The sequence below is a fragment of the Cinclus cinclus genome, chromosome 6, assembly GCF_963662255.1.
Source record: "Cinclus cinclus chromosome 6, bCinCin1.1, whole genome shotgun sequence".
Lineage (NCBI taxonomy): Eukaryota > Metazoa > Chordata > Aves > Passeriformes > Cinclidae > Cinclus > Cinclus cinclus.
The window spans coordinates 19,203,658-19,228,429 of record NC_085051.1 but is presented as its reverse complement, the minus strand read 5'-3'; the positions used below and the strand labels follow the sequence as shown (position 1 = coordinate 19,228,429).

Below are 24,772 nucleotides of genomic sequence, written 5' to 3'. Positions count from 1 at the left end.
CCAGGTGTAAAACATACAGAACAACCTAATTCAATCAGGTTAAGTGAAAACCCATTAAATATATACAGAATCATGTACCAATAGTCTGGTACATCAGTGGCAAAAACAGAGCAATTATTTCTCTGCAGGAATGCAAGCAAGTGTATTTTTCTGAATGCTGAGCAGAAATTTAGTTGTCTAAATTAGTTTTGAGGCAATATGCTAAACAACAGTCTGAGATTTTAACACCCTACTGAGAAATGCAGGATTCCTACCAGTATTTTAGCCAATATGCCTTCATCACTTGATTCCATGGTAACCACTGCTTTGTCCGTTTCAATTTCACACAGTGCATCTCCAACATTCACTGTGTCACCTGCAAAATACAACACAACTTCAGAATACTTACCATAAACTTCCTTTCAGATTTGTTTAAACTATGGAAGATAGATATTCACCATATAATATAGTAATTTTGTATTCTTTAATATATATTATAGCTAGTTGATCCCCCAACATTACTTATCATATTGTATTTTTCCAAATCAAATCACCAAGATTCAAGAACCACAAACTGCTGTGGCAGAACACTGACATGTTCCAAGCACTGATGTTTACAGCAGGCTTTCCAAAAGAAGTACACACACAATGAAACCTATTTCCAGAACCCCATACTCAGCAGCACTGCCACGAACAAAATACTGAGCCTTCCATATTCACTGCTAGCCACCAGTCAGAGAAAGCTATCTAAAACTGCTAAGGACAATGGTATCATAGTTCTGTAACTGGTATCTACACTATTAAAGACATTCAAATAAAAACCTCAGGAATTTTAATGTCTTTGGGAAAGCACAGCTGCAAGATTGCTTAATCTCCTATATAGTTCAGATAGGTCTTTTTAAGAATTCATTCATACTTTGTGAAATAAAAATATGCAAAAGTGCTATAAATTGCTTTTGCTACCTTACTCAAATCCAAGATTTGAAGCCTACTCTTTCTCTGCTTTTGAAGAATCTCTGTATCTGCTAGCAGACAATAAAGATATTATGTGTCTGGATTATTTCAGCAAATCAATACTAACTAGATGTCCAACCTTAAAACTGACATTACATTAAAAACTGTGCGGTAGCTGAATGTTTGGGCTTCCAACAAAATACAGCTTTTACTCCTTACAGAGACAACACATATAAGCCTAAAACACACCTACCATTTTGTATTAAGTAAAATTTTAATATTTTCCCATTACCAGAAACACTGCAACAGCATTAGCTGTCTAAGCATTTAGCTTAACTGATATCCCTCTATTGTGCTTAAGGAGCAGAAATAAAACCTAGTGCAGGTTATTGCCTACATTTAGTTAAGGGACAACACTATAAAAAATAATTTCCTGTTTCAGGACTGCATGAATTAGAAAGGGAAAAGAAGATGAATGAGAACCTCAAAAGCTCAGTCACCTACATAGTTTTCTAAGTCATAAACATTCCTATTACAGAAATTGGTAGAGAAATATACTTCATCTTTTTAATGTAATAATCTAACAGCCAGATTCCCCTTTGCAATAACTAGAGCATGAACAGTTTATAAGAGGAAGCCAAAACTCCAGGCTCTATATGAGTGTTTTAATTTCACTGGATCATGAATTCAAGTAGGCCATACATCAGATCATTAGGCAAGTACTTCTCAGCTGTTAAGAAATCAAATTGTTGGGCAAATTCTGTAATTTACAGATTTAAGATTGGCAAGCAGAAAGGAGGCTAACTCTGTATCCTAATCTGCATTCTGCACCATTATACAGGAATGTCCGAGTGAAAAGTGAACTGCTCAGAGGTCAGCAGCAGTAGCTCCAGCAAGATAGTCCAGCCAAGGCAAATACTTTCATCCATGTGTTTATCACACACATCTCAACTTGGGTACCTGAGGCTGTCCAAAGAAGACTAAGCATTGTCTTGCACAGGGAGAGCAAGAGGAAAAGTCTTCAGAGAATGGGATAAAAAAAAAAAAAGTAGTGGAAAAGTGATTTGTTTTCCTTTCCTGCTGCAGCCATAAAGTTACCACAAATTTGAAAGGCAATTGAATAAACAGAGTGTAAGACTTCATAAGAATTCACTTCACTGCATCATTCAAGTCCTGCGAGTGTTTCAGTACCCAAGTGCAATACAAGGACCATAGTTACATTCATTAGAGATCACAAAATTTGTGATAGCTCCTACTTGATGACCAGTTTGTTGTCAATTACAAATCAGCTTTCCCAATAATCAGGACCGGAAAGAACACTTTTGCAAAGTGTATCTTTGCTCTTACACTTTAAGCTGAGAGCAGTATTTGCAACAGAAGTTGCCTGAACCAGAGTTCTCTAAGATCATATATAACACCCTTGAAAATTTTTAGGTGAGGTTTGTTTGTTTGGTATTTTGTTTCTTCATTTGTTTTTGGTGTGGTTTTAATGATTAAATTCCCATAGCTAAGCTGAATGGTTAGGATCTCTGCTGAAGCATAGTCTCCTTCCAGGAGATCCAATTGGCATCCAATACCCCTAGTGCTCTGTTCAACTACTGACAGACAAGTATTCAAATCACAAGATACAAACTGCATTTCTTAACGTTGCAAATAAAATCAGAGTTGCCTGAACACAGATATGGAAGTCCCTGGAGCTGATGTCTCAAAAGGTAGCAGAGTTACACTGAGTGTGGATGCTGCCAGCAGTGTTCTGTTTTCTGCCCACACTAACAAGAGAATTTTGGTCTCCTGGGCTGTCAGTCTACCATCTTTCATCAACACTAAATTCATACATAATAAATACAAGTTTTTAGAAACACAGTTTTATCTTTGTGAAAATGACTTTATTACCCACGGGAATCAACATGAAACTGCATTAACAATGAGAAGGAGAAGTAAAGCTATCAATTAAATTGAGCTCTTTCCCTTCCGTGGTAGTGAAATTATCTGTCCATCCTGCGAAATGATAAAATGGAAACACTTGATATTTACACAAAGAACAGAAAAATTATCAAAATAGTATTATACTGACCCCTTCTGGTTATACAGTGGGAAAAATCATTTCATATGCAAGCAGTTTGCTTCTGTCAACTGCTTAAAAAGATTTCTTTTTCTTGGACAATTAGATTGTCAAACATTTATATTTAGCAATAACACTACTTTTACATGGCAACCACTCTAGAGAATTCAATAGTTAAGAGCTCCCTTACAGAGAGGCATGTAAGCATTAAATCACTATTTTTTTCAACGTTTATCTTATTTTTTCTAATATCATCTTCACATTTATTGTCCAGACTCTTTCCAGAGGAAACAAAAGTATTGATAGGAACTAATTATGATCATAGATTTGGCCAATAAGACAAAATACTATTTTGGGTTTGGTCTTCTTTCTAAATAGAAAGCAGAGCAATAAAAATACTAAAATAGTTCTTTCAAAGTCTAATCATCAATTCAGATTTCATTCTAATTTTATTAAAATAGGTGTGAAGCTTTCTTTTCTTTTGTGTTAGGGTGGAAGGCTAGTGGAAAGACTGAAAAAAAAAACCCCAAAAACTATCGTATAGCTTTTATATTCTAACACTTTCTTATGAGGAAAGTGGATTCATTCATGTTGGGGAGCAAACCGGAATCTACTCAGCTCCAACCATGCTCTCTTTGCTTTCTCATGCAATTCTGAATGCTGTAATTACTGTAAAACAGGCTAATGTTGATATTTAATGTTTTACAACTATTGACAACTAACAAATATAAAAAGGACTTTGGATCATTCTTTTCTCTTTGCATCATCCTGGACTTGATTAAGTGAAGCTTCAAGTTTCAAGAACACTGGTGCAATTTTTCTTAATAGACATGAACTTCTGAATTGTTCCAGTAAATTCTGCAGAAATTCTTACTACAAGTTTCATGAGCAAAAGGCCGAACCCACTACTGGAGCAAGAGGTTGTCTGCCAGCCACCTCATAAAAAGCATTCAAAATGTAGGAAATCAAAGTTCCCCAGTAACACAATAATGGAAGCTGTATGAACACTAGAAAGGATAAGCCAAAGGAAAAGGCTTATCTAGGCACAGTAGTCTAAACACATTTAGCTATCCAAATTGTGTCTGTCAAAGATAATAAGCTTTAAGATACTTTCTTTTCTCCAGATGTATTCATCTCTCTAGCAAATCTAAAAATGCCTGTGAACAAGATATATTCCTACTGCTATCCAAAAGCCTGCAACGCATTTATATCAACAGCTACCTGGAATCCAAAACTACAGTCAAAATTCAGGTTTAATATTAGACTGAAGGAGGGACAGGGTAGGAGTAAACAGGACAAATGTCTCCTGACAGAACAGGAACTGCTGACTCTTCTACAGATCATTTTTCATTTACATACAACCTACATGAAGACAAAACTTGACAGACTTTTTATCCAGTTGCTCCAAAATATTTTAACAGAAGCAAATAGTTCGTCAGAGCACAGAATTCAGGCTTTTTTTGGATTGGTTGGTTTTCAGTTTGGATACTTTTAGGGAAAAATTTCCCTATTTGGTACTAGTGTTATGAAAGTAATTTAAATTTCTCTCAGTTTTAACTGCAGACTTTAATTAAGATATTTTAAAAGATATTAAAAAATACCATATCTTTCATGGTATTCCATAACACAGCAGAATAATGAAAGAGAGACCCTCCCCAAAGTCAATGACTCTCAGACTTTCAAAGCTGCTGAGCAGCATGACAACACTGGAAATTAAAAACAGGGGACACACACACACACCCTGGAACAGCCTAATGGAAATTTTTCAAAAATATGATCATTGCAACCTTTTGGAAGACAATTAAACAAAAAAAAATTCAAGAATGAACAATTTCAAAGCAGGTATAGTTCATGATGACAACATCCATACACCACACATTTTGCTTCAAAACACTGATCTAGAACTACAAAGAATTATCTTCTTTTTACAGATTTACATAGCTGAAAAATAACAGAAAATGTGACCACAGAAAATGCTATCTTACCTTCCTTTTTTAACCATTTCACAATGTTTCCTTCTTCCATTGTTGGAGAAAGTGCAGGCATAAGAACTTTAATACCAGGTGTACCTGCAAAACAAGCATGTGGTTAACTGAATATGTTTTCAGTATGACTTTTTCCTCAGTTAACTCCTTAACACAAATGAAACTAGAAGTGCATGAAACTGAAAGATACTGAACAAAAGATTCATTATGATGCTCTTTTTAATCTTACATCCAAGGATGCCCACCAAAGAGCGGTATGGAAAAAAAGGCACAATTTCTCTGACAAGAGAAATGGAAATTCACAAACCCTGAATTCCTGGACCTGAAGTTTTGTTGATCATCTCAAAATCCACCAAAAGCCATACACCCTGATTTCTCCTGTCATACTTCTCCTCCTTGACTCGGGCTGTGGAATTTTTTCCAGATTCAAGCATATCTCTCAAATAAAGCCTTTTGTGATCCTAGTATTCCAGACACTGATGCTCTACCTCTTCCACTGATAAACTTTTTAAATGTTTATTCATCCTTTTAACTAGAAAACTATATCTACTTTGCAGAAATTGCTTGATTTCATCTTGGCTCAGTAAATCCATATGCAGAAGCAGCACTGTGTAACAGCAACTGTGTGCCATGTTAGTGGGATTCTTCTGAGGGCAGAGCTCTGGACACAGCACAGTCCTTGGCTTCACAGCAAATTACATCTCTTGTCATCTGATCCTCTATACCAAAGGAGTATTCTGACATTAATAGAAGAGTTACTACCTTTCTGTACTTTCAAGTATAGTTATGAGGCCCAAAAAAAAGGGCATCTTTTTATATCAATTTTGTAAAAGCAGCTTTCCAGTATCTGATTTTTGAGGTTCTTTCTTGAACTATTATGAGTTCAAATTCACAAATTCAGAAATTTTTGTTCAGTTACACAACTGAAATAAGACACATAGAAGGTACATTGCATGCCATGGTAAGGTTCATTTCTGTTTCATATTCCCTTTTGTCTAATACCCAGCATTCAGGATTGTTGTCATTCAATAGAAAACAATGCCACATTTCTCCTAGTTCCTGTATTGCTTGGAGTAGTCAGAAACAGCTAAAAAAAAAACCCACAGAAATTAATTTTTTTTTCAGTTTTTTCTTTATTATATGCTTTTCAGCTTAAAATTCTTCTAGTTTTCTTCCTTGCCTTTTTTTTTTTCCTCCCCAGAAGCTGTGCTAAGGCACAGGGAGAAAATTCAGGACAGCCAGAACAGCTTCACCAAGAGCAAATCCTGCCTGACCAACCTGGTGGCTTTGTATGATAGAATGACTATACCAGTGAACAAGGAAAGGCTATGGATGTCACCCCTCTGGACTTAAACACTGTTCTCTGAAAATTGATGAAATAAGGATTTGATGGGTAGACTGTTCCATTGGTGAGGAATGGGTTGGATCCAGAGGCTAGTGACCATCATCTCAATGCCCCCATGGCCATTGGTGACAAGTCTCTTAGAAGTACTGGCAGATGAAAAGCTGCCATGTGGCAGGTTGAGGCTCACAGCCCAGAAGGCAAACATAGCCTGGGACACATAAAAATCAGCATGGCCAGCAGGTCAAGGGTGGTGATTCTGCCTCTCTACTCTAGTCTGGTGAGATCCAGCCTGGAGAAACACATCCAGCTCCTGAACCCTCAGCACAGGAGAGACATGGATGTGTTAGAGGGAGTCCAGAGGACAGCCACAAAAATGATGAGGGAGGGAGCAGCTCTTGTATGAAGAAACATCAAGAGAGTTGGGGTTGCTCAGTCTGGAAAAGGTTTCAGGGACACCTTATTGCAGTCTTTCAACAGCTACTAAAGGGGGCTTTTAAGAGAGATGGGGACAGACTTCTTAATTGTGCCAATAGCAATGGAACAAGGGGTAATGGTTTGAATTGAAAGAGGGAGGATTTAGACTGGTATAAGGAAGATTTTTACAATGACAGAGGTGAAACACAGGAACAGGCTGCCCAGAGTGGTGGTGGACACCCCATCACTGGGACCACTCAAGGTCAGGTTGGATGGGGTTCTGAGCAACCTGGTCTATTTGAAGATATCCCTGCTCATTGCGGGGGGGTGGACTAGATGACCTTTAAAGGTCCCTTACAATCCAAACTACTCTATATTTTTTTAAAAATGCGAAATGGAAATATTGTAGCAAACCTCTAATGACCTAAGCAGCCATCAATGATCCTGACATTTTAAAATGCACCAAGAGCAGAAAGTGAGTTAGTTAACCCTAAAGCCCCCAAGATAGCAGCACAATCAGGATCATGCTACCCAAAACACTTGAGTTTTGGGGAAATGATGTCAATTGCATGGTTGATGTTCCCAGAAGACTGCATGAGCAAACACTCATTTTTTGTCTCAGTCTTTCCATGGAAGTTTCAGTTTAATATTATCCATGACTCTCACATTTAGAAATGTATCCAGACAATGCTCCTTGCAATATTCACAATTCCCACCTGAATTACCTCCATGCACTTTAAAAAGTTTCTTGCAACTTCTCACCTAGGACTAATACACAGAAAAATGAAACACGTTATGTATGTGAATGCTTATCTGTGCTCATTTACCAAAGTTTTGTAGTATTTGAAGTAAGAGTTAACCACTCTCTTATACTATACATATATTCAAAAATAATTTTTCAGTAACAGCAAGTAGAAAACATTATACATTATATTATACATTCTAGGATGCAAAGAACTGTTCCTGTTTCATCAGTGTAACTTGACAAGTCTAACTTTGACAATCAAAAAATTATTTTGAAGCCATATCCCACAAATATCTAGGATTATTGAGAACTAGTAGACAGACTTCACTTTAAAAAGTGAAAATAATCCAGGTTTTTAATGAGGAAAAAATTAATTTTTGAACACTGTGATTCACATGTCTCTTCCAAAAAGAGCTACTTGATCCATTTCCTAGAATATGCTTCATACTTTGGCACAAATACAAAACTGAGCAACAAATTTGTGCCACTGTAATATTTTCCCTTCAATTTTATGAGCAACTACCACAAAATACACAATCCATTCTGGTCCTTTCATCAAGTTACAAGAGGAACTCCAGCAGCAAGTAGCCATGAAATGGACAAATAAGTCAATAAAACTGGATACAAAGTAGGAGACAGGACCTTGGGCATCCACTTAATGCTTATGCCCAGAAAGTCCCATGCTCAGAGAAGTTCAGTGATGTTGCAATTAAGAGCCTTGTCCAGCATGAGATACACAAGAACACCAGCCACAACAAGAGTCTTTCAAAGCTGATTCAGCTGCTTTTCAGTTAACGGCCATACACACACAAAAACCAGGCTTAAATGTGCCTCCTCAAAGAAAAGCAACCTTACAACATAGAATTACCTTCACCAAATATTATTTGCCCTCATTAAATTTAAAAAAAAACAGATACTAAAAGGAATGACTGCATTTACAGAAGTTAGTTGCACTATTGCACAGGCAGCCCTAACAAGCACCTTGGGAAGTAAATATTGTTGCTGTGCAATTGTGGGTCAGCAAAAAGTTCTGGCAATTTGCACAGAATCTCAAAGACCAAGCTCATGGGCATATTAGAATTTAGAACCTTAAGCAAGCAAAACTTCTGAACAGTCACCACCCACTGATTTTTATTTCTATCAACAGTAACTGTTATTACACATCAATAAACTGAATATAAAAGGAGGAAGACTTAAAAAGAACCCAAACAAACTTCACATGAACAAGAGACTGCTATTTTAAAGACAGTTCTCTGTGTATCCAAGGGAATTTGTTCTTGGTGACACGTTTTAACCATCAAGTTGAATCTGGCAACATTTCTGCTGCCTTCCCTCTCCATATAGGGATTCAATGCATACTTAACCTGTCTCACCAGAGGGATATTTCATATCTTCCTACATACACATTGTAGTCAGTAGAGAATTGAAAAATGTACTGCAACTTCGCACCAATGATAAGATTATGAAACATTAAAAACAAAGAAAAATTTACACACCTCAAACATAAAGAGGTCATTCTGTTCTGTTTTCTCTTTTTCCTCTTTCTCTGTGACCAACAAACTAGGTATTCCAGTCTGAATTAATTGTTTCAATTATGCAAAACAACTTTTCCTCTTTCAGCACCACAAACAAGGACAGAAACATAGAAAGAAACAGAAAATTCATGTGACATGAAAAACTAGATCCACATGAACCAATACTTCAAATAGTGGCTTTTTCAGAAACAGGAAAGTATAGGGGAAAAAAAGCAATGCTAAAATAAAATTCACTTATATTTCCATTGTCAAATTCAGAACCAAGAGTGAGTTTTATGTCCAAAAGAGCTGTATTTTACCAGAGAAGTTATGACTTCTCATCTTTAATTTTAGAGGCAACAATACAGTTAAGAAAAAACGTGTCTCCAAAATACACACCACCTTGAAAAGCTGTAAGTACACTAGAAGAGTTGAATGAGAAAAGCCTGAGTAAGTTAAAGGTGTGATCTATCCACCTAGATGTGATCTATCAACACTTTAAAGCTTACTGAAAGGAATTAAAAGATTTTAGTTGTTTGCATATCCAAATTTAGAAATTTAACTCCAGCTCAAAATAAAACACAATAGATTGTCTGGGAGGACTGCAGACAAGAGTTATTTAAGGAGTTGACTAATAAAACCAATTTAGGAGTAGCTTATCCTGCATTATATTATATTTGCATACTATTACATGCAGAAAGAAGCAAGCTTTTTCTAACAAAATTTGGAAACAAATAGCATTTATTTCAAGAAAGGGATAGACTTCCCTGTATCACACACAGCAGGTTTTACAAAGGAGAAGATTTTCATACTGCAAAGCAGCAAAGGCAACCACTGCTGGAAAGAAGGAAACATCGAGGTCTAAACCACAATGATTAAACTATCTCTGAACTACTAGTGAGTTTCATTGCACAAACTTAATGAAAGCCCACGTTTTTGTAAGTGCACTTAAACCCCAAAGAGTTCGGGCATGTCACGCTCAGCATCACAACAGGACCTCATAACAACACACCTGATCATTTAAACGTTTATAAGATGCAACTTACAGAGCAAGTAGGGAAAGACCACATTTCATTTCAGAATCCACCACATCTCTTAGACAAAGAGGAAAACATGGAAGGGTAAATGATGTGCCTGATAATTGTGTAACAACAAACTCCTGAGGTATCTTGAAAGGGTCTTGTCATAACCTCACACCTTGACATCTATGTAGGAAAGGATGCTAGACATGTAGTTAATAAACTCTATTTTTCAATTAAAAAAACCAAACAGAATTACATAAAAGATACATCTCACACCTTTCTCCAGTTACTTGAAACATTACCAGAAGAATAGGATGACAGAAAAGTGGTGGAATTGCCAAACACAGACCAAAATAAGAGAAGTTCATGGAGGACGGTCTCCCTTTGCAGGGACCCCACGCTGGAGCAGGGGAAGGACTCGGACCCCTCTCCCTGAGCAGCGGCATTCACAGCAAGGGAAGAACTGATGACATGATGAACCCTCACTGCCGCCTCCCTGCGCAGCTAGAAGGGAGATAGAGCAGGGTGAAGGAAAAGTGGTTTGGGTTGGTTTTTTTTGTTTGTTTTTTCCCACCTTCGCATTATCCTGCTCTGATGGGCATTAAACTCAATATCCCCAAATCGAGTCCGCTCTGCCCATGACAGTATTCGACCGGCGGTCTCTCCCTGTCCGTATCTCAACGCATGAATCTTCTGCTATATTTTCTCTCCCCTGCCCAATTGCGGAGGGGAGCTGCAGAGGGGGTCCGGTGAGCTCCTGACATCCAGCCAGGGTCAACCCACCACAAGTACCCGCTCTCAACCCTCTCTCCGCCGCAGGTCCCCGCAGACATACCTACAGCAAGGCACCCGCCCGTCACTCACCCAGCAGCTCCCGGGTGCCGTGCAGGTGCCTCCAGCCTGCCCGAGCGGGCAGGGAGAGCCCCGTGCCCAGAGCCGAGCGCCCGGCCCGCAGCAGCCACAGCAGCCGCTCCCCGCCGCCGCTCAGCCACAGGGACGCCGCCATCTTGCCGCCCACCCCCCCGACCGCGCCAGGGCTGCCCTGCTGACTGCCTGCGCTGAAATAACCCGGCACGCCCCCAGCGCCGGGGGACCGCTTCACCGAGTTCCCGTGCCCCGCCTGCCTCTCCGCAAGCACCTGCCGTGGGATTAGCCGCCTCGATCGCCCCGTGCTCGGGTAAATGCAACCGCACGGACACCCGCGCCCGGCCTGGCTGTTCGTCGCCAGGGCGCACCCTGGTATCTCCTTTAGCCACTGCCGGTACCCGGCCGCGGAGAGGGCAGCGGCCTCTCCTTCCCGCCCGCCGGTGCTCGGGTCGGTGCCCGCGGCCGGGGCATGCCCGGCGCTCCGCAGGCGCCCGCGCGGCCGCCAAAGAAGGCCCCGAGCAAGGACCCCGCGCTGGCCTTGCTATGGCGGCCGCCGGCGGGGACGCGGCGCAGGTAACGGGGGCCGGGGGGCGCGGGGCCCCGCCATCGCTCCGAGAGCTCCCTGCCATCGCGGGGGCTGAGGCTGTTCTTGAACCTTGGTAATTAGCCAGCAGCTTCGCAGTTGCTAATTATAGGGAGGCATTGGAGTACTGTTGGATGGCAAGTTGACTGTGAGCTGGCAGTGTGCCCTGGCGGCCAGGAGGAAATTCAGCCAGCAAGATCCTGGCAGATTCAGTGTCCAGCATTCCAGGAGCAATGTTCATAACCTAAAGCACAAGTTCCACTCAACATGGGGGTGAACTTCTTTACGTTAACGTGAAGAGCACTGGAATAGGCTGTGCGAGAGAGTTATGGAGTCTCCCCCTCTGGAAACATTCAAAACCCAGCTGGAGGTTTTCCTCTGTCACCTGCTCTAGGTGACCCTGCCTTGGCAGGGGGGTTATCTCCAAAGGTCTCTCCCAACCCTAACTATTCTGTGTTCCTATATAAACATATTATAAAATCTAATACAGTTTGCAGAACGTTACCAGCTTTTAGTCTAGCTGCATCTACAGAACTCGTGGCTCTTTTTATGTTAACTGGGTTTGTTCAGGTTTGTTTTGTGCTTTGGTTTTCTTTTGTTGTTTTTTTCGGTTTTTTTTTTAATTGGCCTTTGATTGGGGTTTTATGTATCATCACAGCCAGAACATGAGCTGGCAGTGCTGTGCTTCATCAAGCACAGTAAACACTGAGCACATGGAAGCATCTCCTGGACAGGGCTCAGAACACCTCTGCAGTTTGTATGTGGTGAGACACCAGCCCAGGCTTCAAAACCAGCAAGAACTGACAGCAGGGAGATGAGTGGTATCAGCAGCCTAGATAATGTGGTCTGTCAGGAAAGAGGGAAAGAATCTAGTTCATCATAAACAAAGCAAAAAAAGAGCAGCAGATTGAGTTGTTGTAATACATAAAACATTGTCACAGATGTGAAAGGGAAGATCATCTTCTGCATGTCCATGATCTTTGCTAAGAGAGAACAAATCTTGTGGCTCACTGTCATTTGAAGTTGTAAAGAAGCAGTTAGAGTAGGAGATTCCAAAAGTTGTCAAACATGCCCCAGGCTGCCATCCCCAGTAACCCATTTCACCAGTTTACCTTCCCACTCTCCTGCCTCAGAACCACTGCCTCGTGCTCCTATTCCGTGCTGCCCCCCTCACCTTTAGTTCTCCAAGTCCAACACCAGCTGGAAGCACTTCTTTATAAACATTTCAGCAAAGCTATTGGCACCAAGTAACCACCTGCCTACCATTTTTGCTGTGTGCTGCTTTTTGCTTTGGTTCTCTCCATTCTGTAGGTGTTGACAAAATACTCCCCCCCTAATGTGGACTCTTGCTGCTAAACAAAATATTTTTCTTAGAAATGTTATTTGATGGGTGTTAATAACCAACGTGAGCAGTAGAGCAGCTAATCGTTTGTCATTTTAGACAAACTTTTAAAGTTTCTAGTTGCTGCAATAAAAAAAAATAATCCTATAAAAAAGGCACACCATAAAAGCAGCTATTTTACTGTGGTAACCTAGGTAGAAATCTTACCTCTGGCACTAGAGATACCTTTGGTTAATACATAGTTACCGATATTACTGTAATAAACAATGGAATATGGAAAAAAAAAGAATTTTTTTCCTTCTAAAGAAATACTAAAATAATGTAATTTGCATTCTGATTAAACTGCATGTAAAGTAACTTTGAGTTGTAAAAATGTAGGAATGTAAAATTCGTAAAATAATTTGCATCTATTTTCTGTGGTATTTTTTGAGTGCTGTTTAAAATATATATTGATTAATTAAGTCTGTTTCTACTGAAATTTGTAAATCAAACAAAATAAACCTACAGAAAAACTGATTTAACAGGAATGCTATTAGTCAAGCTTTTAAAAATTGATAATGTTATAAGCATTTATTTTCTCTTTTTTGTACAATAGTCCATAACATAATCCTGCTGGTGTAATATGAACAGGCCACTGCACTCAAATAAATTTTAGATGAGACCTTTCCTGTGAAAGATTTTCAGGCATGCACCTTATTTGGGGCTTTTGTTTGTTTCAAGCTATGATGTCCCTGGCAGAGCCTAAAGGGTGTTGTGTAAACATGCAGTTATTTTGTAATTGAAGTTCATTAGCATAAATTAAACCATTTTGCTGCAATATGAAAGTATTAATCTTTTAAACTCAGATTGAGAGCTTGAATTGTTAGGTTTGAGGTGGTTCTGATGTTTTTTTATTTATTTATTTAATTTCTTTTTAGGATGGGTTACATCCAAGGAATCTTATCCCAGAGCTTTGCAGACTGTTTTATGGTTTAGGCTGGGTAACGGGAACTGGTGGAGGAATCAGCTTGAAATATGGGTAAGTAATGATGAAAGAGGAATAATGTGGTGAGAGAGAGAGGCTGGCTGTGTTTAATAGTTGGTGAGAGCATTTCAGTTCCATGAAAAATGTTTGCAAGTAGAGTGTGAGCAAGAAGTTAGAGGGGGAAATGAACAGTATGCCAAATTTAACCATATAGGAGAGAGGTGAGTAGTCTGAATTAATCATTGCAGACCCTTCAATGGAGAGAGAGGAACTTCAGAGAGTGACCTTACCCCATCCTTTTCCTACCTTTTTTTAAGGTAGATGAATTGTCTTTAAAGAACAATGTTCTCCTTCTTTTTCATTTCATTGACTATGGAATTTAGAGTGGGTTACATCAGGCACATGGCTTTCAAATGCCTGTGGTTAAATAAGATCAATCTCACCCTGGACATTTTGCAGGCCAGATATTTCCTCTAAGAAGGAAATTACTGTTCTGAGGTAATTTCTAAGGAGACAGATACTTTACATATAATTAAAGCATGACAGCAACAGCAACAATTTCTGGTCTGTATCTCCTACAAAGAAGCACCACTTCATGTTTTAATTTGTTTGTCTCCCACATAATCCCCAATCCTTTTAGTGGAAACAGAGCTCCTCTCAGTGGCCACTGAAAAAAAGATAAGTCCTCATTCTGCAAAAAGCCTTGCACAGTGCCTGCAATTCTGTACCCAGTCACAAGGTTGTGACACTGTCTTGAAAGTATCTGACCTCTCATTTTTCTGGTGTACACTTGCATGCATGCACAACCAGCCATTGCTATTCAAATATGCATATTTTATACATTCATATATGTATGTATGTATGAATGAATAAAAGACCCTAAATGCTCATGCTTGTGCTGTTTGGACTTTGTGCAGGTCACTTCACCTCCCTGCTTGATTTTGCAAGCAGCAACAGTAATAATAATGAGATGAATGAAAAGAGGGTAAATTCTTGTTTTTAAAGCTGTCTCTGGGAAGATCTTTCTAGCACTAATTTGTCATCAGTAGCTAAACGTAGCCTATTTTCTTTGTCATTTCAGTGCAACTCCTGTTGGTTGTGGCAAGACAAATGGCATTATCAGAGAATGCAGTAATATAGTCTTCCTGAGTAGTTTTATAACTTGTTTACATGGAGTTGTTAGAAAGGAAAATGTAAAGCAACAGTTGAAATTTGATTCAAATATAGCAACTGTTTTTACCAGCTAATCTTAAGCAGCCTTACTCACTGTTATGTTCATATCAGCTCTCAAGGAAAAAAAAATGCCAGTTTGGACTTAGTATTGCATATTAAAAATGGATGTAGAATTTTTGTGAGGTATCTTGTATTTGAAGACTTTGTCATCAGCTTTTCTCTTTCTGGTTAAGTCCTAAAAAAGAAAAAAATTTGGTTTAAGGAAATTTGAGTGTCTGTCATAAGTAACTGAATTTACCACTTGATTTCTCATCTTGCTCACACAAATGAATCAGGACTAAATTAATGCAATGCCAGCAGTGTTAATTCATGAATGTCAAAAATTACAACTATAGCCACATTTTTTCTGGGCTTCACAGACATCTTACCACTATGAATAGTACATCATCTTAAGAGTTTTATTTTTGGAAAAATTAAAATCACAGAATTGTTTAGGTTGGTGAACATCCTTAATATCATCAAGTGTCCAACCATAAAGCCACCACTGGTTCACCACTAAACCACATTTCTAAGCACCATGCCTAAATGTCTTTTAAAAACTTCCAGAGATGGTGAGCCCGCTGTTTTCCTGGGCTGCCCATTCTAATGCTTGGTAACCCTTACAGTGAAGAAATTTTTCCTAATATCCAATTTAAACCTCTTCTGATGCAAATTCACATAATTTCTCATTGTCCTATCGCTTGTCACCTGGGAGAAGACACCAACCTCACCTTGCTACAGCCTCCTTTCAGGCAGTTGTAGAGAACAAAGTCTCCCTTAGCCTCCTTTTCTCCAGCTGAACACCCCCAGCTCCCTCAGCTGCTCCTCACAGGACTTGTGCTCCAGACCCTTCACCAGGCTCCAATACTCTTGTCCAGAGCTACAAACATCCCATGGTCCATAGGAAATGTGTCTGTAACCTGACTAATTATTCACTAGATGTCTCTGTGCTCCTGAATTTAGTACATGACTGCCTATGCCAAATAGTGATTGCAATTCAGAGAGAGAATCTAGTTGGGGGTTTTGTGCTAATGATGAAACTAATGCAGTACCAATATTGAAATAATTTTTGTATCAGTCAGTTTATACAATTTTGTTCATGTAGACCTTTCAAGAAGTGATGCACTTCTACTTAAATGTCAGTAATTTAATTGCACTGAATTAGTGCTATCTCTTTATCAACACAAATAAATATGGAACTGCACTAGAAACCTAACCTGCACAGTTAAAAAAGAAAGTATTTACAATGTTGAATGTTGCAGACAATTCTTTCTGTTTCTAGATAGTTCATGGATTTTTATGTAATGGTTTTGTCACCTGCCTTGTCACAGATCAATATCTGCTTGCAATTTCTCATTTAATTTTTATTCTGAATTCTAGGAATTTGAGTTTGAATTACTGCAGGGAGAGGCTGTTTTTCTTTGTTGGAAAAATAAGGAAGCACTTCTTACATGTGTTTTCAGATATCTGTCAGGTTAAAAGCAGGGGTTTGTACCTCTGCAAGTTAGAGATTTTATTTGCTCTGTTATCTTGCTCTTGCTCTTGTACAGTTTGGTTCTATTTTGAAAACTACCTACCTGTCAATGTATGGAAAGAGCAAGAAAGTTTTTAAATTGTGAGTGTCTACATTTGCTATTTCCTTTTAAGTGGCTCAAGAGCTCAAATGCCTGTACAGTGGAACAGTCACTGCTCAGCTGTCTTTACTGATTTTTCTCATCTGCATCTGCATTTTCCTAGGGATGAAATCTACATTGCTCCTTCAGGAGTCCAGAAGGAAAGAATACAGGTGTGTTAAACTGTACTTTTACCTCAGACCTCATCCTGAGACAGATGAAAGTGCCTTTGTTTAGAGTTTCATTTTTCCTTATGTGAAGTTACAAACTTGTTATACTGTTGACTGCTGCTGATTACTGAAACAATTGATGATTTCTCCCAGTACTCCACTACCACAGCAGGCCAGTATATGTTTCGGTGGCCAGTGTAGATTAGTCTTGATGTTCTCCTTGCTTTAAATTAACACAAAGCAGTGTGAGAGTGGAGCATTAGTCCAGTCCAGCTTTATTCTGTGTCAGGCTTGGTTGCCTTTGCCTGTCTGGCTACAGTTTCAAGTTACACACGTAAATGGATATTAACACCTCATCGCAGTTTATTTTTGTTTGAGTGGTTGCAAATATTTGTCTTGATAGTCTCAGTAAATAACTGGGCTCTTCCCATGAAAAGGTGACATTGTCTATCTGTCTACTTTCCAAAAAGCCCCAAAATGTAAGAGGAGGGGAGAATGGTAAATGAGACCTATTTTGACAGTATAGAACTCCCCACAATAGAGTAATGCATGGCAAGGATTTTCATCACATAAATCTGAGGATAAATACAGTGAAGTGAGAAAGGAATTTCTTCGCTGATAGAAACTTAGGGTCTCACAGGAGCATTTGCTGGGGATGTGGAGAAATAAGGCAGGCACAGGTATGCAAGATAACCACTTACATTGCCTGTGCTTGCAATAACAGAGAATTAAGCACAGTCAGTGAGGAAATAGACTGCAGTTGTATTTTCTGCTGATTTTTAAAATAACATTAAAATTTTATTACTGACCTGAACAATTCTTTGTACTATTATGCATAGCTATTTGATGCAAATGTAACATTTATGTAAAGCTACTAAAAGCAAAGTTAAAAAAGAAATAGTTCTACAAGTTAAATGTACTATTTTTAACTCGTGTCATTTGTTGGTTCTTTTAAGTAGGGAAGGAGAAGTACATCTACATTTCTTATTTTGAATCAGTTACTACTTTTCCTTTTGATCTATTGTTGTTACTGAGCTACATATCTCCTTTCTGAGAAAATTGTAGTTTTACAAATATCTGCATGGCATCAATCTGAGGAAAAAGAATACCTAATATTAATTTCCATTACACAGTGTCGGTAACTACTATTAGAAGCTAGAATAAATGTGGAGCATTACTGCACTTTTGCAAAGCTGAAATCACATTCTGTATTAAATACATGGTTTGTATATATTTGTTTCCCTAGAGGGAAAACAAAGCTATTTGAGGTCAAATATCAAACAAAACTATCAAGATCAAAATAATTTCTTCTTTCTTACAGCCAGAAGATATGTTTGTTTGTGACATGAATGAACAGGACATCAGTGGTCCTCCACTGCACAAGAAATTAAAGAAAAGTCAGTGCACACCTCTTTTTATGAATGCCTACACCATGAGAGGTATGTAGCAATGTTTGCAGTTCAGCAGTGACTGAAACACTGTACATGTACATCCACAAAGTTGCTATTCCGTACCATATTCCTTATGTTACAGTGAGATAAATGTGAAACTATAAAATAAATTCATTTGCAAAGGTATATGTACAGTGGGATATAATCCCTTAATAACATCCTCTCAGTACCACTTGTAAATTAATCTTCCCTTGTAGCTATGCCTGTGATCGTCTTTCAAGCACTGATTTTCAGTGCTCATTATTGGTAGGTTGCAGGGGAAGCCCAGGATTAGAGCAGTTTTATATCAATGGTTTTGCTAATTCAGCTATTACTGTTTAAATCCTTTTGCATCCATTGACTGAGATTAACGGTTATAAAATAGGAATAGGTGAAAACATTATGGAACACCTTTTTTGCAGGTAGACAGAGAACTTTGATGTTGTGTAAAATTTACTTCTGTTGTTTTAGAAAGGATTTAGGGAGTCTCTTCTGCTCTTCCTGCACAAGCATCTTACGTGTGTACTCAAGGAATAGCAACATTGCATCTTCATAAGTAGATTATAATTACTGTCTACCTATCTTTCCATCATGACAGAATAAGATGATGAGTGTTTTCTCAGAGAATCAGCAGATAACTGAAGAAAACATAAGAAGAAAGTAAAAGGCTTCAAACTTCCATGTCACAAATAAGTTTGGCAATAACCTCAGAACTCTGATAAAATTGTCTCAGTTATTGCAGTATGTAAAGAAATGTACAAGTAGTGTCTCTCCTGGAATTTGTCACTAACTAGAAGTTAACCCAAGTGTCCTAAGACAATCCGTAATTATCCCTTGTATGTGAGTAATTGCCTCACATCTTCATTTAGGTTGCTGTATATTTTTTCCTCTCATACAGCAGATCACAATTTGCTAAGATGCCTAATCAAAGGGAATTAATCAAGTATGTGAAAATATTTTCTTAATACACATATTTTAAAATTAATCCTAAATTTTCTTTTTCTTGTTCTTAGGGGCAGGCGCAGTGATCCATACACATTCCAAGGCTGCTGTTATGGCTACCCTTCTTTACCCAGGGAGTGAGTTCTCTATTACCCATCAGGAGATGATAAAAGGAATCCAGAAATGTTCTTCAGGAGGCTATTACAGGTACTTCTTTATATTTAGGCAAAGAGGCATGATATTTGATCGTCTGTTTTCAGCAATTTAAGTACAAGTCATTTCAGTTATATACTTGAAAGTGTATAATATAAAGTATTAGAAATAAGGAGTAAAAAGACCTCTGGAATGAATGAGTCACCACTGGCTTTCTGTACGATCTGAAGCCTGTGGAAGAGATCTGAGATAAAATCTTGTAATGCCAAGGCTGCTATGGTCTGTTGAGCTACAGGAAGAAGCCAAATAAAGAGCTACATCCTGAGATGTTACCACACCTGTACAACATTCAGCTGAAACTGAAGCCAGCCAACACCAGGTTGGATTGATAGCATGCACAAACTACATTGGGTGGACTTCACATATCACTGCCTGTGCTAGTTTAGGGCATGTTAAGAGGATGGAGGATTTCAGATTTACTTGACAGAGTTTGAAAGAAAATTCAGAATAAACAGCTCATTAAAGATAATGTTATTACTTTTCAAGGATGAGCTCTGAGGTAAGTGCTGAGTTATTCCAAATTATGTGTGATGGCTTGTTTTGAGGTCTCCACCCACAGAGTGTTGAATTGGGATCTGCAAACAACATTTATATAACATGTGACAAGGAGATGAGAAATTGAAATGCTAAATTCTTTCCACTTTTTGATGTTAATTTTTGTATCTAACTATTGCCCTTTGGCAAGGGAGCAAGCCATATGTGATTTTATGCCCAGGCATATTTTATTCCATTTTGGTTGACTTGGCAACTTTACTTTCTTGTCACCATTAGCATGTGCATTTTTAATGTGGTAAAATACAAGCCCTTGTATTGAATTGTCAACACTGGTTTCTAAAAAATCCACAACAATTTTTTATATATGCATTTTGAACTCTCAAGCACTCCTAAACATTAGTCAGGAAACATTGCATTTATTGGGTTCCATACCTCCAAGTTCTCCTGTGTTATTCTATTAATTTACCAGAAAGCCTCAAGAAATCAAAGCTCCAGGATGAATATGGCTCGTAAGCACATATTCATCCATACTAGACTGATTCCACTGGCTTGCCTCACACTAGTCTCCCCATTGAATTCAAAAGGAAAATGGGACCTTGGATTCAAAATACAAAATGGGACTTTTCAAAAAAGGGATTGCATGTTTTTTCTAGTTACATAAATCTTTCCTGTAAGCTGACCAGGAAAATGCTACAGAGAGAATAATCAGAAGTATATGTTGTCCTAAACATGACTCCAGTGACCCCAGACTAGTTTTATCTTTGATTTCCATAGAAGGAGAATTAGATCAGTAGTAAATAGATTTGAAAGTCAGACTATCACAAAGTGTTTTACATCAAGGTTTGACTAAATGTAGGCTACATACATTTCAATTAACAAAAAAAAAAAAGATACCAAGTATTTAGCTCATTCAGAGTCTTCTTGATATTTTTTAGTTATTAGTTCCTGATAGAAAGCTTATGGTCCTGCTTAGGAATCAGTTATGGTATTTATAGCAGCTTCTAAGCTCAAGAAGAAAGCAGAACCTAGGAAGCCAATCCATTAACTCTTTTGGCCTCCTTAGTAACAAACACTCCAAGTGTAATTTTAGTGATCAGAATTTTTAAGAGTCAAAGTAAAGCCTCAAATGCCACTTCACTTTTTTCATTCACTATTTTTATGGCCTTTCTTGAGAAAGCATCAGCATTGAGAACTGCAAGGGATGAGACTATCTTCTGAATATTTGATTTAAAATACAAGCTGTTGGTGTTGGGTTTTTTTTACCATTGCTTGCTTTCTGTGTTTTACAGAAGTACTACTAGCATCCACTCATGAAATATCTATGTGATCTCAATGATAAATCTGAACCTGAGCTGGGGACTTATTAAAACGATTTAAACAAGTTTCTGCTAGTGTTAATTAAGGTTCACACAATGCCAAATATCCCAGTCCTCCTTCAGAAGAAACTCTTAGGCAAGTTCCACTGAGTAACGTGCATCATCTTGTCTTTGGAACTGGGGTTCTCAGACTCTCTTAAGATCACATGTAGCCCACCAATGACTCCATCACAGAGAATTTATTTTTCGTGTGTTGACTCTCCCATCTATTATATGCCTTAGCAGGACAATCTTCCAGGGGCTTTTTGGACTACCTAAATTAATTTTTTTCTGCTCTCCAGCAAACAGCTTCATTTCCTTCTTCATGATGTGATTCTTTTAAATAATTTAGTCTGAGGTAAAGCTTGTAGATGATGCCAGTACAGGATGAAAAGTTTGAAAAAGTTGTAGAGGGACCCAACTACAAAGTGATATGGCAATAAACAGTTACACCTAATAGATTCAAGTGTTGGGGTATTTTGTGCCTCAAGTGTAGCTCAGGTATTGCCAGCATAATACGTGTTTGGGAGCGAGACATGTTCCTGAGAATTCCTATGCTACAGCATGACTCACAAGAGAAGAGCATAAAATCCAGTGCTGAGAATTTAACATTTTACACAGTCAGAGGTTAATCTCTTTCCTGGGGGTTAGCTTCATACATCCAAGCACAGGGATTTTTTAAATACATGAACGTGGGTTTGTTGGTTTTTTTTTTTATAGATATCAGGATACACTAGTGGTTCCTATTATTGAGAATACACCAGAAGAGAAGGATCTCAAGGAGAGAATGGCACGTGCAATGGAAAAATACCCAGATTCTTGTGCTGTCTTGGTCAGACGTCATGGTGTTTATGTATGGGGAGAGACATGGGAAAAAGCCAAAACCATGTGAGTACAATTCAGGAATATGCTATCTCTTGCCTCAAGATCTTAATGAACTTAATACTATGTATATTTCCAGCCCATGGACTATGATTCAGAATATTTAGGCCTCACTGCATGTGTAGGGAACTTGTGGGAATGGATTCATCCATGATTCCATTGCTTGATTTTCCTTTCATATCAATGCTGGCTGATAGGGTTGCCAACATTTTCCTTTCAGACAAGTCAACAAGTCCCTCCTCATAGGAAACACACGGGCTATCTCTGCTTTTATATGACAGCTGTCAGTACTGTGTAGCTCTCCCTAGTCCCGTTTTTGGAATTTATCCCATCTGCTGATGGAAATGCAGCAAATCAATAGTATGTAGCAAAATGGCACTTTCCATTCCACAGCATTGGAAATAAACAATAATAGAGCTGTCCAGTCAGACTGTCACATTGGTGATAAAATCTTAAGGAAGGAAAATACTAATTTTCATAAAACATGGTAAGACTTGAGCTTTACTTACATTGCATTTTTTCCCTATTTATCTTAGGTGTGAATGTTATGACTACTTGTTTGATATCGCAGTGCAGATGAAGCAGCATGGGTTAGATCCTTCAAAACATCCAGTGGGAGAAAATGGGATCTTGTAAACGTCAACAACATTTATACTCAGGTGTGAATTTATCTGTAAGGATGATCTGTTTGGAGGGAGAGACTACAGATGACAACATCACTTCAGTCTGCTTTCACACTCAGGAAACTTCAGTGTTGCTCATCTTCCCCCATTCTGCTCTGTTACCACTGCATTTGTATCTATGCCTGAAATAGTGCTCCTTTTCCACACAATGCAGTAAAAATATATGTATTAATAGCTAGATACGTCCGTTTCATATTTTGTACCAATGTACAGCATGGAGTGTGATTTCTTTTTAAAACAAAACAGTGTCAAGCATTACCAGAAAGCCAATGGACTAAAAAGGCCAGAGCCTTGGCAGCTGATCTGTACAGAGATGTCTGAACACCCACATTTGTTCTGCTTGCAGGGTCAGGTATGATTTCAGACCATCTCAGTGATATTACTTATTATATTGTGGGTTGGCTGGGGGTTTTAGGGGGTTGGGTTTTTTCCTTCAACAGACTTGGTAAGTTTGAGTTTCACAGGTAAGTGTCACCTGTTTACCTCGTGCAGGAAATCACACTGCCTTACTGTTTTCTGCTGTAGCAGTTATGAGTTTTGACCGTTTTCATAAGAAATGCTTGAAGTTAAAGCCCATTGATAACATAGTCAGAGTGCGCTTTACACAAAGGGTACTTGAAAGAACTCTCACGTAAGTTACATACAGCTTGGTATGGCAAAACATTTCAGAGCTAGAAAATACAAGTTTAAAGGTACCAGTACAGAGATTATAAAGAAATTTCGTGACCAAAATAGGCTAATGACAAATGTTTCCTCAGGCACCGTGAGCCCACAACACATATGGACTTGGCTCCTCGGCCTTTCTGCCCTCCTCGAGGAGGCAGTGGGACAGGAGCTTTGCTGTCGGCGCGCCTCTGCCGTAGCAGGTACTAGGGAGCTGCCAGTGCCTGGAGTGATGAAGACGTGCGGGTTGGCACAGCGGCACAGGGCTCCCTCACGGCCGCTGAGAGCCTGTCCAGAGCCACCGCCAGCCCCGCGCTCATGTGACGCCTCCCGCCACGTGACTGCTGCGTGTCACGTGGTCCCTGTCCTGACCACGTGACTGCCATAGGTGTCATGTTGTCCCGTGCCACGTGACTGACGTGTTGTCACGAGGTCTCCCACCCTGGTCACGTGACTGCCATGGTTGTCCCATGGCCCCCCCCTTGGCCGCAGGGTTGTGGACATGAAAGGTGTCCCTTTTCCATGGGGAACAAAACTCAGCCCCCCCGGTTTCCTCATATCAATATGGAGGAGGCGTTTGGCACTCCAAAGGTAGCCAGGGTTCAAGGTGGTGACAGCTTTGGTTTGGGAGAAATCCTTTGCTCTTCCTAATTTTAGCATGCAGAAACCCAGTCCCAGGCACAAGGCCCTGGACACGAACGGTGGCCCTTTTCCATGGAAAAAGCTCCCAGCAATGATATTCCTTTTCCAATTTATTATGACAAGATTTAAAATATTTTTGCTTTTACTTTGTTTCTCCTGTAAAGTTTTTTTACATCACGATGGCAGTTCCAGCTCACCCCACACTATTGAAGCCAGAAGGGGGTGCTGATCCTCAGCTGATTGACAAATGTCAGCAGGAAATTTTAACTGTTAAACGCACCCAGGAAGAAAAGGAGAGTTAAAAAAACCCCAACTACTGAACAGTCATTGTTACAAGTCCTATCGAATGTCACAGTAGGAGGAATGAAAATTCAGATGCAAAAATACTTTGAAAAACTTTGGAGAACTAATGCCACATTCTGGTTTTGTGCCTTAAAACTTCATATTTCAACAACCTGTTGATCCTGCTCTAATGCTACATCGTTTAACTTGAAATAAGTCTCCATTTCTGAAAGTTATTGTAGCTTTTAGTCTTGGGGGAAAAAAGTGAGGCCAACCCCTTAATTAGAAGTTAATAAAGTTTAAAGCGTTGTTTGAACTCTTGATTCCTTCATAACAATGTTCATGTTTATGGATTTTTTTTCTTTTTTAAAATTAAGCCTGTAGCACGTGTATTTTTAAATTCTCTTATCTGTC

General features: G+C 39.0%; 2 protein-coding genes across 2 annotated transcripts in view; one reads left to right on the top strand and one right to left on the bottom strand.

Annotated features, from left to right (window-relative positions):
- Positions 1 to 10,960, bottom strand: part of PDHX (pyruvate dehydrogenase complex component X) — a 32,320-nt gene extending 21,360 nt beyond the window's left edge. The window contains exons 1-3 of the mRNA XM_062494476.1: positions 10,885 to 10,960; positions 4,981 to 5,064; positions 255 to 355 (exon numbers count right to left, since the gene is read on the bottom strand). Of these exons, the coding sequence (XP_062350460.1) occupies positions 255 to 355; positions 4,981 to 5,041 (162 nt within the window). The 5' untranslated portion in view covers positions 5,042 to 5,064; positions 10,885 to 10,960. The remainder of the gene's footprint in view (positions 1 to 254; positions 356 to 4,980; positions 5,065 to 10,884) is intronic.
- A 396-nt stretch (positions 10,961 to 11,356) lies between these two features.
- APIP (APAF1 interacting protein) lies at positions 11,357 to 22,952 on the top strand. Its single transcript, XM_062494768.1, is given in 8 exon segments — positions 11,357 to 11,396; positions 11,399 to 11,460; positions 13,730 to 13,830; positions 16,726 to 16,774; positions 18,093 to 18,210; positions 19,215 to 19,350; positions 21,927 to 22,094; positions 22,625 to 22,952. Coding segments are annotated over 8 exon segments (774 nt in total). The 3' UTR covers positions 22,725 to 22,952.
- Positions 22,953 to 24,772: the final 1,820 nt, after the last annotated feature.